The sequence below is a fragment of the Maylandia zebra genome, linkage group LG7 (assembly GCF_041146795.1).
Source record: "Maylandia zebra isolate NMK-2024a linkage group LG7, Mzebra_GT3a, whole genome shotgun sequence".
Lineage (NCBI taxonomy): Eukaryota > Metazoa > Chordata > Actinopteri > Cichliformes > Cichlidae > Maylandia > Maylandia zebra.
This window is the reverse complement of record NC_135173.1, coordinates 49,064,304-49,080,067: the sequence shown is the minus strand read 5'-3', so window position 1 is coordinate 49,080,067 and position 15,764 is coordinate 49,064,304. Positions and strand designations below refer to the sequence as shown.

At 39.3% G+C, this 15,764-nt stretch overlaps 1 protein-coding gene across 4 annotated transcripts in view; it reads right to left on the bottom strand.

The window, feature by feature from the left end:
- Positions 1-5,852: 5,852 nt before the first annotated feature.
- The window catches only part of nup214 (nucleoporin 214), a 32,361-nt gene continuing 22,449 nt past the window's right edge, over positions 5,853-15,764 (bottom strand). For 2 of the 4 annotated variants that reach the window (XM_004549585.5, XM_004549587.5), the window contains exons 30-36: positions 15,576-15,637; positions 15,283-15,457; positions 14,927-15,079; positions 10,286-10,457; positions 8,944-9,122; positions 8,026-8,059; positions 5,853-6,488 (exon numbers count right to left, since the gene is read on the bottom strand). In XM_004549585.5, the coding sequence (XP_004549642.3) occupies positions 6,452-6,488; positions 8,026-8,059; positions 8,944-9,122; positions 10,286-10,457; positions 14,927-15,079; positions 15,283-15,457; positions 15,576-15,637 (812 nt within the window). In that variant the 3' untranslated portion in view covers positions 5,853-6,451. The remainder of the gene's footprint in view (positions 6,489-8,025; positions 8,060-8,943; positions 9,123-10,285; positions 10,458-14,926; positions 15,080-15,282; positions 15,458-15,575; positions 15,638-15,764) is intronic. The other 2 variants (XM_004549586.5, XM_004549588.5) reach the window with 2 other exon arrangements.

The window sequence follows — 15,764 nt, the reverse complement described above, 5'->3', positions numbered from 1 at the left end:
TTCCCCAACAGCCTTCTGCTTTGTATGAATGACAGACGTTTAGTGTTCTCTTTATGATTGCCCCATCAAAACATACATTTGGTGTTTTAAGAGAGGCCTACAGCTTTTTACAATTAACCCTGGTTTTCTTTGAGATCTACACACCTTCCTCTTGAAGTGGGTGTGCCAAACATAAGATCCATGAGCCGGTATTGGCCCGGCAAAGACTAATCTTGGTTATTGGGTGGCTTTAGACAAAGGGGAAGGAAGACATCATTTTTTGACTTTTAACTGTATCCACAGGTTTTACAGCTTTTCCTGCTGATAAGGACCTCCCCCATGTCCATTCATAATAAACCAAAGTCATTAAATTATTGATTTCGATAATTTTACACATTTATGTCTTACAATTTAAGCCCAAAGAGTCATGCTGACAGGTTTCTTTCATCTTTATCATGTAGAAAAACGGAGACATGCTGCTGAAATTGCTCTTAGATGAAGATCTCTCACCGACTAAATGTGTAGTTAAGCTTTTCACATAAAAGTAAATGTGTAAAAGTAAAGATGTAAAGTGATTGACATTCTTGTCTTGGAGTAATCTGAAGTAATTTTGGGTGCCCAGGGAGAGTAACAATGGTCTTCAGGTTTCTTTTTTTGGATCTCTGACTGTGAAATGGTGAACTCTAGACTCTTCGAAGATGAATTTGTAATGTCTGCTGATCTGATGAGGATCCAGTTCACCAAAAAAAATTCTCCTGTCTTCATGTGATACACTTCAATAAAGGTGTTGAGAAGGTCATATTTTGATAGATCCATGCATATGCTCCAAATAAAAATTCCTGTAACACTAGATCACTTGCAGTGGCTCCTCAAAATATCTTAAGATTCTATTTAGGATTTTTAAAAAGAGGGTGAGAAAGACCCAAAAATAAAGAATACTTTTTGGTGGATATATTTCTAAAACATTCATATATTAAAACCGGTGAGGTCAAAATGATGTTTAAAGGGGAACACCAGAAAGCTTCACTGCAGCAGCTGTCATAAGTAGCCGTTACAAGCCTTTTGGCCTTTCTGAAAAACCTGAGTGCCTCTAACATCTGATGCAACACTGGACATCCACGATCATGTCTATTAGGTAAGAGCTTAAAGCCTTTCCTCACTAATCCACTCACATGCAGTGTAAGTGTTGAAATTGTGGTTTCACATGTTACTGATCTTTTCGGCTAAGGCGCTGGCCTGAATACTTTGGATGTACTTGGAAGACTAAGTGAAATTTGCATGAATTTAGAACTTGGAGAATTAAAAAAAAAAAAAAAGGAAAAAAATCCTTTGAAGTATCAAGATAAGCGATTAAGCGATGACACAGGCCTTGCATAATCCCTGCGAATGAGTTAAAGACAGAGAAGGGGAAAAAGGAGAGGAGATTTGGAGCTGAAGTAGGGAAGTAATAAAAACAAAAAGAGATAAACCCTGAGAGGTTGGGGGGGGGGGCTCAGATATTGTTTATCACTCATTCTGTTCATCGGTGTGCTGCTACAGTGCTCAAAGCAGTTGTTAGCATTTAAGAAATAGGCATAAAGTGACCATTGCTTTCTGCCGCAACTGCAGGACAAAAACATCTGGAGGTGATGAGAGTGAAACAAAGAGTAGAGTGTTCAGTGGTGTACAAGTTGGCTCCACACACCGACGCTTCAAACTATTTAACTGTGACAACATTCAAGAAAAAATGAAAATATCTAATATAATCAGAGTATGAAGTAAAAGCTGAGCTTGTACCAGTGAGATGTTTTTAAAAAACGCTTAATCATTCTTGCAGTCTACATCAATGACTGCAAGACTTATTTAGGTAAAGAATGAGACAACTTTCAGCTATAAGCAGAAAAAGCTGCTAAACAAGACCAAGAGCCTACAGTCACGCTGGCAGCTTTGAGAGTTTGCACTTTTCAACAAGTTTTAGTGCTTATATTCACCAACTTATTTCGCTAGCGGGAGAATTCTGGCTTTAGGCATCTCTGACAGAATGCTGTCTTTTCTTCAGTTTTTAGTCACAGGTTGATTTGATTTCAGAAAAAGTCTTTATTTTGGTTTTACAAAGTCCCTTGTCAGTAACAGTAACCATGCCCTGTTGAGTCCGTCTGGCTTCAAGATTTAAATGAAAAATTGTTACATGTACAAATATAATTGTATCATCTTCAGACATTTAGTCACAAACTAAGGCATCAGGATGTGACATTTTTAACTAATAACTTACAAAGTTTAAGGTTTTATAGAATCACAGGCCATTTCTTTAGGTACATCTTCCTATTAGGCGCCTCTGTCAGTGCGCCCCAGGGTGGCTGTGGCTACGATGTAGCTTGCCATCACCAGTGTGTGAATGTGTGTGTGAATGGGTGGATGACTGGATGTGTAAAGCGCTTTGGGGTCCTTAGGGACTAGAAAGGCGCTATACAAATACAGGCCATTTACCATTATTTTTTCCCCCTAGATATTTTTATTAAATTTTCTGCATCCACTTTTACAAAAGACAAATTGAACAATATGCCGTTTTCTTTTTGAAGAACATAAGACAATATGGAACATACACTCCCACCTCATAAGTATAAGAGTACCAGTGGGTGTACACACAAAAAAAAAAAAGATCCAATCTAATAATACAAATAGTAAACCCTGGAGTACAAGATAGCAGTTCCTGAGTATACAAGAGAGATGTGCAGAGTTTCAGAACCCACACCCCTACACAGACTACATCTTCCTATTATTGGGTTGGGCTCCTTTTTGCCTTTATATCTGCCTCAATTCTTTAAGGCACAGATTAAACAAGGTGCTGGGAACATTTCTTGGGATTTGGATCCATACTGGCGCGATAACATAATGCCGATTTGTCAGGTAAATATCCATGATCCGAATCTACCCGATTCACCACATCCCAAAGGTGCTCTGTTGGATTGAGATCTGGTTATTGTCGAGACCATTTGAGTACAGCGAACTTACCATCTACACAAAGCTACTTTGAAATGATTTGAGCTTTGTGCTTAAAGCAGCCATCAGAAGATAGGCACACTGTGTCTGTAAAAGAATGGGCATGGTCAGCAGCATTACTCGCATAGGCTGAAGCACTTAAATAATGATGAACTGGTACTAATGTTTCATGTTGTTTACACCAAATTCTGAACTGACCATCTGAATGTTCCAGCAGAAAGCAGTCTGGGCATTCTTTTCTGATCTCTGGCATCAGTAAGGCAGTTTTATGCAATGTTGTTGGTTTTTGGATGTTTCCTCTTTTTAAAACCAGTCTGTAAACCCTGCAGATTGCTACTCTGTCATTTTCACACACACAACTTCTAAAGTAGTCAGACCTGTGGCACCAATCATTTCAAGTCACATTCAAAGTGACTTTAATCACTTTTCTTCAACCTTTCTGATGCAGTTTGAACTTAGGCACACTACCCTTGACCATGTCTACATGCCTAAAATGCATTTTTATAAAAAGAAAATATCCAATAGTTATTATGAGATTTCACTTGAATTGATTTATCTTGAAATCCTAAATGTCTGTAAAAAATTTGGCACTGATCTATGGATGAAAACGTTTATGTCACTGCTGGCACAGGAGAAAATACCAAGGAATCACCACAGAGATTGGAATGGATTGAATCCCTTCAAAGTACTATCGATATCTGTGCCCTACTTCACGGCTGTTCATTGGATAGCTGTCAAGATATTTTAGTGTGGAACAAAATGTCAGACTAACACACCAACATTGCGAACTGTTGATGACAGCCGTTACAGACAGATCCCCTTTAACATAACATAATGAATATGGTCCAAGTGGTCTGTTTTTGATTGTTTCTCTGTTAAATACTGAAATATTTCACAATAGCATAGTTAAGGAATAAATCCATTGTGCACCACAAAGTCAGCAAGCATGCAGAAGGCAGGAGAAATAGGAAGTGAGGTCTCTGTTGTCTGTTAGTGGATTATTGGATTATCTGCAGAAACACGATTACCCATTAGGGCATATTGTGCATTCTCCTTCAGTAGAGATGCTGCTCACAAAAGCCTTGGTTAACCCTAACCTTGCAAAACAGGGACTCAAAACAGGCTAGCTGCTAAAATATGCACAACTTGGGCCACTTTAGTGACCGAAATCAGCAGCATTTACTGTAGAAATAGCACTCTGTTCATAGATATGCCTAAAGACTCGAACGAGCACACACCGAGGCTCATGCAGCAATGATGAATATGTGCTCAGGAGCTGCTAATCATCACTGAATGGGGGGTTGGGCTGGGAGACAACAGAGAATGAGGGTGGGGCTGGGGGAGGGATGGGTGGGTGTTTGGTTTGGACTAAACTATTTTTATCCGGATTCCATGAAGACAGCTGCCAACCTCCCGAGTGTGAGACTCTCCTGCCCTCCTTATCCCCAGGAACAATGACATTAGACACCACCTCTGAGTATTTCGGCTAGGCATGTGGTAAAATAATAATAATTACAATAAAGGCTCCTCTTTTAATGCTTTCATTGAGGCCAGTTGTGGAGTGGGTGCTGAAAATCTCATAAGCTCATCCGGTTTAGCTGAAAGCATTACAGACTTCAGGCTCTGCAACAGCCCGTGTGCTGCTGTAATCTGCCATCGTGTCCAACTATCAATCTTTACCTGAGATGTCAAAGAGGCTTCGGTGCGATCATGTGTGTAATGCTGATAATCGAATTCTTCTTCAAAATAAAATTGTAATTGCTGAATATTTTCTTTGGATCTTCATTGTTCAATTGTTCATTAACCAATTACTTGCATATAAAATCCATTTATAGCTACTTATTCTTCACTTGTGGATGCCAAAGCCATCAAAGGCTCCAGCCTGCTCTTTTTATCTATTGAGGACAGAATATGGGCTTTTCTTTTTTAGCAGGTGTCTATTACAGGCCACATGCCATGACCCTGACATTCCCATGCCACTTCAGGCCCACCAGGACTTCTGCCATCCGTTTGCAGAGAGATGCAAGATAAGGGCTGACAGAGTGACAGTGACATCCTCCACAGCCATAAGCTAACAATGTTACTCTGCTTCCTGGGGCCACATGCCACAAACATCAGGGCTCTGATACCTCCCTCAACATTTGCCCACAGCCACCTTCAGCTCCTGTATGTGGAATCCTTCCAGAAGCAAAGAAGAAAATAAGGTACATATCATGGTTCACTAATTAATGTTGTTCTTCATGCCACCCACTCGTGTTAAAGTGTAGCTTTATGTTTGTGTACGTCAATGAACGTCACTGAGCAGAGAGACCGATGTTCAGATGATGCCTGTTTTTATACTTATGGCATGAGAGTGGAAAGTTCCTCTCAGCTATAATCATATTACAATTTGTAGACAAGTAATGGGCCACCTGTACATTACTCCTACAGAAGATGCTCATCCATGGAAACGCATGCCATTAAGCTATTGGTGCAGTTTTTGTGCCGATGTTAATGTCAGAAGATTGAGTCAGCAAAGCGCTGCAACTTTTAGATATTCTGTGACTCCAATCAGTAAGTTTATGTAGTCTGCCACTTCATGGTTGGGTTCTGTAGCTCCTTAACGATTCTACTTTGTAACAATAGTACTTGAAGTCGAATATCGCGGAATATCAAGGAGGGCCTAAAATAAAGGAATCCTATTACAGCACCACACTCTTAAGAGCCACACATTCTTTCACAAATCCTTGTAAAAGGCAGGCTGCATGGACCGGTGCTCGATTTTACACACCTTTAGCAATGGCACTGAAACCACCTTACATCAAAGATTTCTATCCAGGCAGCTACAGTTATTTTCATGGGAAAACAGAGCAAGACAAATTATTACCAGTGCTCACATTAAGCGTAGACAAAAAAAAACTTGAAATATTTGGTTTATTCTTAGTTTTCCATGTAAAAATACACATCCGAGGGATGGATTTAGTGGGGGGGAAAACAAAACAAAAAACAATTTTTTTTAAACGTCTTATTTCAACAAGTCAAAATTTAAAATCAGTTTTTGCTATTAAATACACACCTCCAAGTTTTGCATTTTTCACACATACCTAATCTGTCAAAGTCTGCATTGGCAGCAACGTAAAAGTAGACTGGATGTTGTTTTAACAGCTTTACAAAGTTAAAGAGTGAAAGTAAAGCTCAGGGTTTTTTTTAAGTCATGTTTTCAAAGTGCAAAAATTGTACTTGTAAGGCAACAACCCTTGATGTGTGTATATTGTGACAATGAAGACAACCATACACTCTTTACTTGTAAACATGTCAAAACTTGATTCAACTGTGTCCAAGAAAATATTAAGATCACAAAAAGTTATAACATGTGTCTGCTCTATGAGCAGCCAACCCAAACACAATGCAGCCTTGCGCTTCTCCCAATGTATGGCCCAGAGAGCTTTAAGTGAAGAAGAAGAAATGTCGCAGTGGCATCTACAGTAGCTCAAGGTGGTTTAAAAGACAAAAACTAGCTTCTCCAACTGGAAAATGTTTGAGAATTTGATCTGTAAAAAGAGATCAGAGAGAGAGAGGGAGAGACATTACTGAGAAAGAGTTTTGAATGTTTAAAAAGTCAGCAGCAGGACTATTAAAATGACCTCTAACGAGCAAATCAAAACACAGACACCATGACATCTTGTCCACCCACGCACCCACCCAGTGTTCTTATAGATTTGACATCATGTCGTCCTAATTGCTTTCCGCAGCATTTTTCCAGGCAGGTTGTGAAATAAATCAAATGAAAAAACGCGTTGAATTCAGTGAAAGTGTCTGATTTTGTACTCCTGCATTTGCCTTTTGTCTTGGCAGCAATGACAAGTGCACATGATGAATGGTTTTTACATTGGAGAGAGCTGCTGTTAAGAGCCATATTTTATTGTAGGATTATGATTTATTGTTAGCAATGATTACACTTTTCAAAACTGGTTTTAGAGTTGTCAATGGAGATGTTTAGTTTTTCACAGCACAGGGTAATAAAAACACTGGAATGTTTCTGTTCGTTCTTTTTAAGGTTTAAACACAAATCCAAGGTTCCTACAAATAATTTCTTGATAATCATGAATGGATTTCATTTTAATTCAGTCTTTTTCCCCAGTGTCATTGTAGTAGAGGGTTTTTTGTTAATATTATTAAATCAAAAATTATAACGCTTGTAGATTTGAGAAATAAAAGTAAAGGCAATTTTGACTTGGCAACAATCCTGTCTGTACAAAGAATGTAATATGCATACAGTTTTGAAGGCAGACACAAGAGAAAAGCAGAAAAGACTGAAAGAGAAGGATTATTAACAGAATGTGAATGTGTCCAATAGACTAAGCCTTGTCTTCACACACTCCTGCACACTTCAGAGTGCATTCCACTGGAACACACCCCGGGGAAACACTGGCTGCCATGTGACACATGGAAAATGAAGCGAGAAGCAGTATAAAAAGGTAGAAAGTGAAATTGAAGGATGACAGGAAAGAAGAGGAGATAGAGAAGAGGAGGTGAAGGAAAAAATAATCACTTTAATTAGTTTTAGGTTTAATTAGTAAGAAAGCTCTGCTTGAACATTTAAACCATGCACAGCCAAGTAAGGAGCACCAGCTTCACAGGGGCTGAGAATGAAAAGCCACACCCACACACCCTTCATGTGCTATAGATTTAGCAAGTGCAGCATTGGGTAGTTTTTAGAATATCTTCTAAATATGACTAAAAACAATATTTTCCTATAATAATTGCTTTCAAAATTTACTGTAAGACAATGCAGTGAAATAATGGTGAATATGAGCGATTATGAGGAACAGAGGAAAGAAAGAAGATGGAAAAGAGGAAAGAAATGAGGTTAGATGAGGTGGTATTAAACCTGAAAGGTTCTATAGGGAGCACTGCGGTGCAAGATGGAAGCTTCAGCAGAGTTCAAATACCACAGGCACAATGCAGTGCTGCCAGCGAGGAACAGAGAAATGTGGGTCTGTCTACTTATCAGATCACATTAACACACACAAGAAAAAAAACCACACAAAAAGACTAATTAAAACTAGATGGATGGACCACACTTACTGGTTTGCAGACCCAAAGGTGTTTCCAGAGAATCCTAAAAATATAAAAAATAAATACATGATTAATTTGGTAATTGTTACTGCAAGTGGGAAAAAAAGACTAATGGAAGTCTCACTTCACAGCGTGAGTCACATGATCTGTGTGCCTATGTGTTGGAAGTGGGTTAGTGGACAGTCCTATGTACAGTATGCATATTGTGTATAGTGTGCATCCACAATACCATTAAAACTTCAGAAAAAAAATAAAGCAGAGGACTGAAACAAAGGAGAGAAATATCAAAGAAATGAGTGCATGGAAAAATAATTTGGATCTTGCATGCATGAAAACTCAGAGGGATGCACACCAGTCATCTCGGCAAAGAAACCTGTAACAGCTGTAATGCAGTGAAAGTTTATAGATGTGCAGGACAGGCAAATTCACCATACAGTGTGTTACAGTGAACCCCTTTCTGTCTCATTAGCCCATGAAACATAAAATGTATTCATCCATCCTTTGTCATCCTTTGTCTTTATCATGTTTGAGAGGGAAGTACTCCTTGGATATGTTTCGCACAAACTTGCATTGTGTTGCCAAATGAGGAAATTGACCACTTTAAAATCTTCATGTGATGCACAATCTACCCTAAAAGTGTAATTAACACAACAAAACACTTGTTTGGTCGCAATACTCAGGAAATTTCTATTGCACAACAATAAAGCCACCTTCCTTTTTCAAGTTTGAAAGACAGTTAAAGTAAAGAAACTTGTGATAAACACTGTACAATGGCTAAAATTGTACAGTTGCTGGAAGAATGGCGCTGTTGAGTGACTCACTGTAGGGAATAAACTAGAGTGATAGCAGGCAAGATGGCAGCTGAAGATGATGAGGAAGGGGGAAAAAATAAAAACAAAAATAATTCAGGTAAAGTAGTAGTCTCACCTCCTGGCTGTGGCTGTTGTCCAAAACCTGAAAAGCTGCTGGGCTGACTTCCAAACCCAGGTCCCTGCTGGGCCAGGCTCCCGAATGATGGAGCGCTCTGACCGGCTAGCGCACCAAAGGACGGAGTGCTAGGAGGTGGGGCAAACCTGAAAACCGGAGCAGGTGCTGAGGTTGTGATACTGTAAAACGCAAAAGTTACAACTGAAAAAAAGACAGCCACACCTGAATGGGGCTGGTAAGACAAAATGCTTGACAATATTAGGTTACTGGTCTGACAGTCATAAATTCATAATTAAACACACATACATGTGGGCAAATAGTTTGTCCAAGATGTTTTTATTGGTTAGTTAAACATGTAAACAAAGCAGAACATTCAAGATAGTGAATGTGAATTTGTTTAGCTTTATTTTTTTATTTTTTTACTTGTTTGGCATGTGAGGATTGACAGGCTGGGATTTATACATTAATCCTTTCTACAGGACCCAACGCCCACTCACTCCCAAGGGAGAGAAAAAAAGAATAAGCAAAACAGTGAAAGAGAGAGAGAGAGAGAGCGTGTCAGTTTAATCTGCAGGCTTCATGACCCCAGATTGAGATTATCTGGAGGGAATAATCTAGTCTGGCACAGAGCTGGGTTTGTTTTGTGCTGGCAACCATGGTTGCTGGTATCAAAACACATGCACATGTGAACACACCAGAGGTTAATGCAAATCACTAGAGTATAAATGATAAGGAGGAGGGGAGGATTAAAAAACATAATAATCAGGAAATCCTGCCTGAAGTCAGAACTGCTGGAATTAGATTAGATAGAAATGTGTGTGTTTAAAAGTAATAAAATTAAGCCTCACTTCCCAAATTTGCCTCATATAACTCTATAGACCAATAAAAATGTTTTGTTTCTCTACACTTAAATGTTAATGGGGTTTTTAATAGTGTTGTTAAATGCTGCTTTCAGCTGGTTTGTCTTGTAGTGCTGAGCACACTGAAAGGCGCCTATTATGACAATAATAGCCTGATGACAATGACATTTTCAAATACTCATTGTCTGCAACAGTGGGTTGAGAAAAAAAACAGTTCTCTGTTACACTACTTTGTCAATGAAAGGTTGTTCTACTGAAAATATTTTCCGCTTTAAACCTTGAATATCAGAGCAGGCAAAGAAAATAGATTACAGACAAACTAGATGCAGATAGAAGTTCTATAAACAAAGTTCAGCTAAAGGTTCAGCCACCCTGAATCAAAGTGGCTGAACCTTTAGGTTGCTCTAAAGTCAGCTTTAATTACACAACGATGGATTTTTTTTCCATATCAAACCTTTCAAAAAAGACTTCGTCTTGCTTACCCAAATCCTCCCATGTTGGCAGCCGCGGTGCCCTCTCCGAACACTTTGCCAGCCGATGATCCAATAGGACTGCTGAATGAAGGGCTTGAGCCAAAAGATGCTCCAGCACCAAATGCTGGGGAACCCCCAAAAGAAGGAGGACTCCCAAACACCGGAGCACTGCCAAAGCCACCTGTAGGAAGGAAATAGGATAACAGAGCAGGAAGTTACTTGGTTTCCAGCGTTCTTTCTACAAAGAAAATACAGAAGAAATGTGAGTCATGAAGCAATTTCTGTAACTTTTATAACATTATATGCTAAGTGGCTTATTTACATCAGGCATTACATCCATGTAGATGTTTTTTCCCTTTAACAAAGCTACTGCAAACACTAAAATTTAATCTAGAGTTCTTCTTGGACTCATATGAAGAAACATAAATTGAATTTAGTGCTGGCACTTCCAAAAAGGAAAATAAATTCCTAGGTAAAGACAGAAAAAGTATTTTAGCTATGTTTTAAATTTAAAATTTTTTTAAAAAAAATTGCATATCCCCCTATTGTAACTCATCAGAAGCTACCTGAGTACACGTGTGGGCATTTACAGTATTGTTGTGCACAGCCTCTGGAGCAGTAAACTGTTATAAGCATGATGAGTACTTCACACCAATTCAAAGCCTCTGATTGGCAGGAGAGAAAGAGTGTACTGAAATTACAGCCTGGCTAGCAGCATGCCCCAGTAAATAATTGATTGAGCTAATGTAACAAGAATACATTCCCCCTGCATGGCCAGTGATGGAGAATTAGTGTGCTGAGGGTTACCAATATCCCAGAGGCTCTGAGGTACAGCTTGAATAGCTGCTACTACTATGACTACTCATGGCCACGAGCAGCAAAGTATCAGCATATCGGTTTTTAAATTTACATGATGTTTTCAGACAAACTACAATGTGATGTAGACAGGGTTTCTCCTGGTTTAAAACAGCCCTCTAAGGGCGAATTTAACTACGCCTGCACTGGTTTTTATCCATAGCGCCCCAGCTCTATTCAGAAGTGATTTACACAATAAAGACCACTTTTAAATGTATAATAATGAGTTCTCCAAGAATTGACTGAAAATAATCAGTGCATCATCTCGATAGATTAAGAAAAACATGGTGGGGTTCACCAATGTGTTGAACCATTTAAAATGTTTCTCAAAGTAAGAGTGCAAAGAATATGAGGAATTCAACTTTTACAGGAAATTACATTATATATCCAAGACATGTATGAGTTTAAGTTAGTTGGTGTTTCTAAATTTGAAAGTAGGTGTGAAAGTGAGCGTGAGTGGTTGTCTCTTTGTGCTAACACTGTAACAGATTCAGGCCCTCAGGCAGCGCAGCATGGAAAGCGCACATTTCTCGGGTGGAAATCAGGAACCCTTTGAATGCTGTGATCAGTCACCAATTGATCAGTCACCAAAAACCATATCTAAATGAGGGTCGAACGCAGTGCTGCCTGTTAGAGGCTGAGCTTAATTTAAGATGCATTGAGCAGAAGTGGAAAACTATCCCATGGTCATGGTTCTTGACTAAAATGCTTTAGAGGTTCATCCAGTGAGAACAAAACACAAGGATTAATAGATAAAATACGCTAAAATAAAAATAGAATAAAAATAGGAATGCACTGAGATGTCTTTACTCAACTCGAGCTAAAAGCCAGGAAGACCAGGTGAGTTTTGAGTAAAGACTTGAAGGTCTCTCCACTACAAACAGATCTGATGTTTTGGGGTTGGCGGTTCCACAAGACAGGGCCTAGAACCAAAATGGCCTTGTCTTGGGAACATCCAAAATCATCTGATTGGAAGACCTTAGTGCCCTAAGTGGAGCGTGGATACTTAAAAGCTCAGATAAATTTGGGGGGGGGGGGTGTGCAATAGCATCTTAAAATCAATTTAAAAAAAAAAAAAAAAAAAAGGGACAGGGAGCCAATGAGGACAGGATAAAACTGGGGCAATGTGCTCTCACATTTTTGCCCCTGTAAGATGTCGACCAGCTGCATTTTGAACTAACTGTAAACTTCAGATAGCAGAGTGACCCAGGCCTGCAAAAAGGGAGGTACAATAGTTGGGGCAAATACAATTAAAAGCATGGATAACTCTCTCAAGGTAGATAGGGCTTGACTTTGGCCAACTGTCCGAGTTGATAAAACCCTGCTTTGACCACAGAGCTAATCTGTCCGTCGAATTTGAAACCACTGTCAAAAATAAGATCCAAATTCCTGGTAAAAGGTTAAAGGTTAAAACCCTAAAGTGCCAAAAGTGCGAGCGAGTTACTGAGCTGTTCGGGGCGACCAAAAGCAACATCCTCAGTCTTCTCCTCATTTAGAAATGGAAAGTTTTTAGGTAGCGTGAGCAGTTAAGATGTGGTTTAAATGACTCTTTGTTGTTTGCTTTGATTGAGAGACAGATTTGAAAAATAAAATTTGAATTTCTTTTTCAAAGTCCTACTCATCGTGTACCCAGGTTAAAGAGTATAAGAAACCATCTGACTTTTGAAATCAGCACTCTGCAAAGGCAATCATCCATGATGGTATAGGGATGGATTAGTTCATTTGTTATAGGAAAATTTTCACCCATAACAAATTTCTATTTATACAAAAAGCTTATTCACACGTGTTATTGCCTTTACTTAACAGACGTGATGTCACTGACACATCTTCTTCCTATGGGAGAGCAAAACCTCAGTGTCCAGACACTGGGAAAATGGTCTGTTTGTGAAGAGGCAGTTGTTAAAGAGTTATGAAAAGTTACTATATATAGTTGCTTTTGAGTGATCAAAAGGGATGTCAGATGCAGAAGCTGAGATTGGATACACTACCATGAAAAAAGAAGACACTGCAGTCATTTCATTATAAATAAATAGTTGTAGATTAAACGCATCATTTGTGTCGTAAATATGAATCGATTCAAATAAACATCAGATCTTTGAGGTCATACACTGTGACTTGGCAATGGAGAAGACTGGCACTGCATAATATTCTGTGGGGAACAATGGAGCTTTTGACAACCTCATAGTTTATTCTGTCCTCAGGGGTGAGGAGATAAGAGCTCAGATGATAAAGGTGAGAGCAATGTCAAGAACTGGCTGCCAAGTATTAAAACCGTTTCTACCGCAGTCATCTAACTATCACTGAACTATCACATCAATGAACCAGAGCCCTTAAGCCAGGGCCTGGAAAGAAATGCGAAAGAACTAATCACAGTTTCATGCTTACTCCCCCCGCCCAACGTTTGCAGCAGTAGAATCAGTAGCTCTCTTCTCTTGTCCACATAATCGTGCGGTTACACACGGCTTCAGTTGCATGGTTATATGTCAGTTTCCTTTGACACAGCCGACATACGGTGACTGACTTTCTACATCAAAGTTTCAGACATGCACTGGTTTGCACTTTTGTCATCGACATAGTTTCCAACCTCACTTGTTTACAAGTTCCCATCACAGAAAAAGATGGGCTACGGCTTTGAACAAACAGGTAACTGTTGTTTTACAAAATGAAATCATTATTGTTATGCATTATTTAGCTTAACAACTGGTATTTCTGGTGTGACTAACAAATGTAGAAACATTTAAATCATGATATACATAATGTAGACATATCCTTTTCTTTCAGCTGCTCCCTTTACGGATCATCTGCCTCCATCTTCTCACAATATCCCCAGCATCCACCTCTGTCACTTCAACCCTCTGCATGTCCTCCTTCACTACTTCCATTAATCTTCTCTGTGGTTTTCCTGGTTCCTGGATCTTTTCCTCCCATCTGGCAGCTGCCAATTCAACATCTTTTGTACATTATACCCACCATCCCTCTACTACACATGTTCAAAGCAACTCAGTTTTTCCTCTCTGACTTTGTCAACCACCGGCTCAACCTCACTTGTCCCTCTGATATACAAATGTCTAGTCCTGTCCCTCCTTGTCACTCCCAAGCAAAATCTTAGCATCTTCAGCTCTGCTACCTCCAGGTCTGCCTTCTGTCCTTTTGCCTGTGCCACCGTCTCCAAACCAGGGATCATAGAAGGTCCAACTACTGTCTTTTAAACCTTCCCTTTTACTCATGTACAAATACAGCCACCAGCAGGAGAGCACCAAATGATCTAGTTTAGAAAGACCACTGAATGATTTAGTCTATCCTTAATAAGTGGATAGATATTACTTGAACAGGGGAAAAAAAAAATACATGATGTCTTCATTGTTGTCTCTCTGTTGCCTACTGTGTGTGTCTGACAGAAAGGATCCTTCTATTGTCGATGTTTGTACTTTTACAAGAACTCCTAAATATGTCTTAAAGTTTGCACATATGTTTTTTAGCTGCAAATCCAAAATGAAATATTGACAGTTTTTAAACTCTGCTTTCAAGCCTTGTGTTCATGTCTATAATATCTATTTAAATTAACATAACAAAAAAATTCTCAGTTTTCACCAAAAATACGCTCTTTCCAAAGCAATGGGGAACAGCACATAGAAACAAGTCTTGTTTTAAAATCTCAGCAGCAATAAATCTTATAAAACGTTACCTGTGAATTACAACTAGCTATGCACAACTTTCAAAACGTGTGAAAATATATCAAGACTAAAAAGCAGGGAGTGAAGAACAAATGCATTAAAATTACAAGGAAAGCTGTACCTGGTTTTGATGGTGTAGAGAATGAGCCAAAGCCCTGGGATGCTACACTTCCAGCACCAGTGCTGAAGGTCCCTGTAGGTTTCTGCTCCCCAAAGGAGGACTGTCCAAAGCTGAAGGTCTTGGCACCACTATTACCGAAGAGACTGTTGGTACCTAGAAGACGGACAGGTAAATGTAATTACACAACAATAAAATGATCTGGGTTTATTTGGTTTGTTCTTTGACAAAGTAGTTACCGCTGACTCAGAACAAAGTCTTGAACAAAAATGATGAAAATATTTCTGAACCTGACATAAATCGGCAACTACAGTTCAAATTTTCTAGTTAATCTGCAGTTTTATTACATCTTAGCCTACCTGTCTGACCAGACTGTCCAAACACTCCAGTGGAGGAGGTGGTGCCAAATGGATTCTTGTTGGCAGCGTCCTCGCTTGGTTTGCCTCCTAGGCCGCTGAAAAATCCTCCACCACCAGATGAGACTGCTGTATTGGCTGAACTGGAACCAAAGAGACTCCCAGATGACGGCTGCTGCTGGGAGATAAACATTAATTCAAAAATTTGTCTAGAAGAATGGGAATTCAAGAAATTTCCCAAAGTTGGTTTAACAAAAAAAAAGAAAAAAGAAAAAAAAAAAAAAGATGGGTCATACCTGTCCAAATCCACTGCTAGACTGCTGGCCGAACACCGGGTTGGCAGAAGAGCAGCCAAAACCTGTTTGAGAACAAAAGACAAATTCAATTAACACAGACAAGATCAGATTACTGCATTTGGCCCTTGATGCCAGGCCCATTTTATAGTCATCACTACAGAGTGAAAAGTGGGACCCCCCCCCCATAAA